The 927-nt window shown below is 64.5% G+C and overlaps 1 protein-coding gene across 1 annotated transcript in view; it reads left to right on the top strand.

The window, feature by feature from the left end:
* Positions 1–431, top strand: part of MDFI (MyoD family inhibitor) — a gene marked incomplete at its 5' end in the record, with an annotated part of 5,023 nt that extends 4,592 nt beyond the window's left edge. Inside the window, 2 exon segments of the mRNA XM_010021046.1 lie at positions 183–192; positions 194–431. Of these exon segments, the coding sequence (XP_010019348.1) occupies positions 183–192; positions 194–431 (248 nt within the window).
* Positions 432–927: the final 496 nt, after the last annotated feature.

Raw genomic sequence — 927 nt, 5'->3', positions numbered from 1 at the left:
TCTGGGCATGTCCCTGGATGTTGAGGGGAGGACCCTGGAGCACTGCCTGCTTCCCAGCCCCTCTTCCCATCCCTTCCATTAACTCCTGAGGGAGGATTTCCACGCTCACAGGGCTGAGCATCCACTCTGCTGGGTGCTGTCTCCCCTTCCCCTCTACCCACTCTCTGGTCCTTCCTCTGCAGACTGCTGCGTCCCTCTCCTGCCTCTTCTGCGAGTGCCTGACCCTCTGCAACATCGTGCTGGACTGTGCCACGTGCGGCTCCTGCACCTCCGAGGATTCCTGCATCTGCTGCTGCTGCTGCAACTCGGGCGAGTGCGCGGACTGCGACCTGCCCTGCGACATGGACTGCGGCATCATCGACGCCTGCTGCGAGTCGGCCGACTGCCTGGAGATCTGCATGGAGTGCTGCGGGCTCTGCTTCTCCTCCTGAGGCGCTGCACTCGCCGGGGGGGGACCAGGAGGTGCTGGAGGAGAGCGATACCTCCACTGCAAACCTCATCCTCGGAGCTGGTGAGCCAGGCTCCGGTCCTGCCTGGGGAAGGGGGAATCCGTAGGGCCACGGGGGCTCTGGGGATGGCCGGTGTCCCATCACGCTCTACCTCTTCCCTGCACTGGGCTGGTTCATGAGGATCACAGGAGCCTCCTGCCACCTGAGCCAAGACAGGAGCACACATGCCGCAGAGCCCCTGGCGTCAGGGACAGCGTGTCCTGCTGCCACCACCCAGGGCTGCCCCAGGACAGTGCTCTGGGTGCGTTACACCCGAGTGGCACAGAGCATCCTCCCCACAGGGACACCTCCAGGACAGAGCCTTGCTCCCCACCAGGAGATGCTGAATGCCAAAGCCTTTAGCCAGGCTGTGGAGCCCAGCGCCATTGGACGCATCCTGCCAGCCCCTCCCCTCCCTGGTGCCGAGATGGCAGCCACA

The sequence above is a fragment of the Nestor notabilis genome, unplaced genomic scaffold (genome assembly GCF_000696875.1).
Source record: "Nestor notabilis isolate BGI_N333 unplaced genomic scaffold, ASM69687v1 scaffold20368, whole genome shotgun sequence".
Taxonomy (NCBI): Eukaryota; Metazoa; Chordata; class Aves; order Psittaciformes; family Psittacidae; genus Nestor; species Nestor notabilis.
Note: the sequence above shows the minus strand (reverse complement) of the source record. Positions and strands in the feature narration are given on the sequence as shown.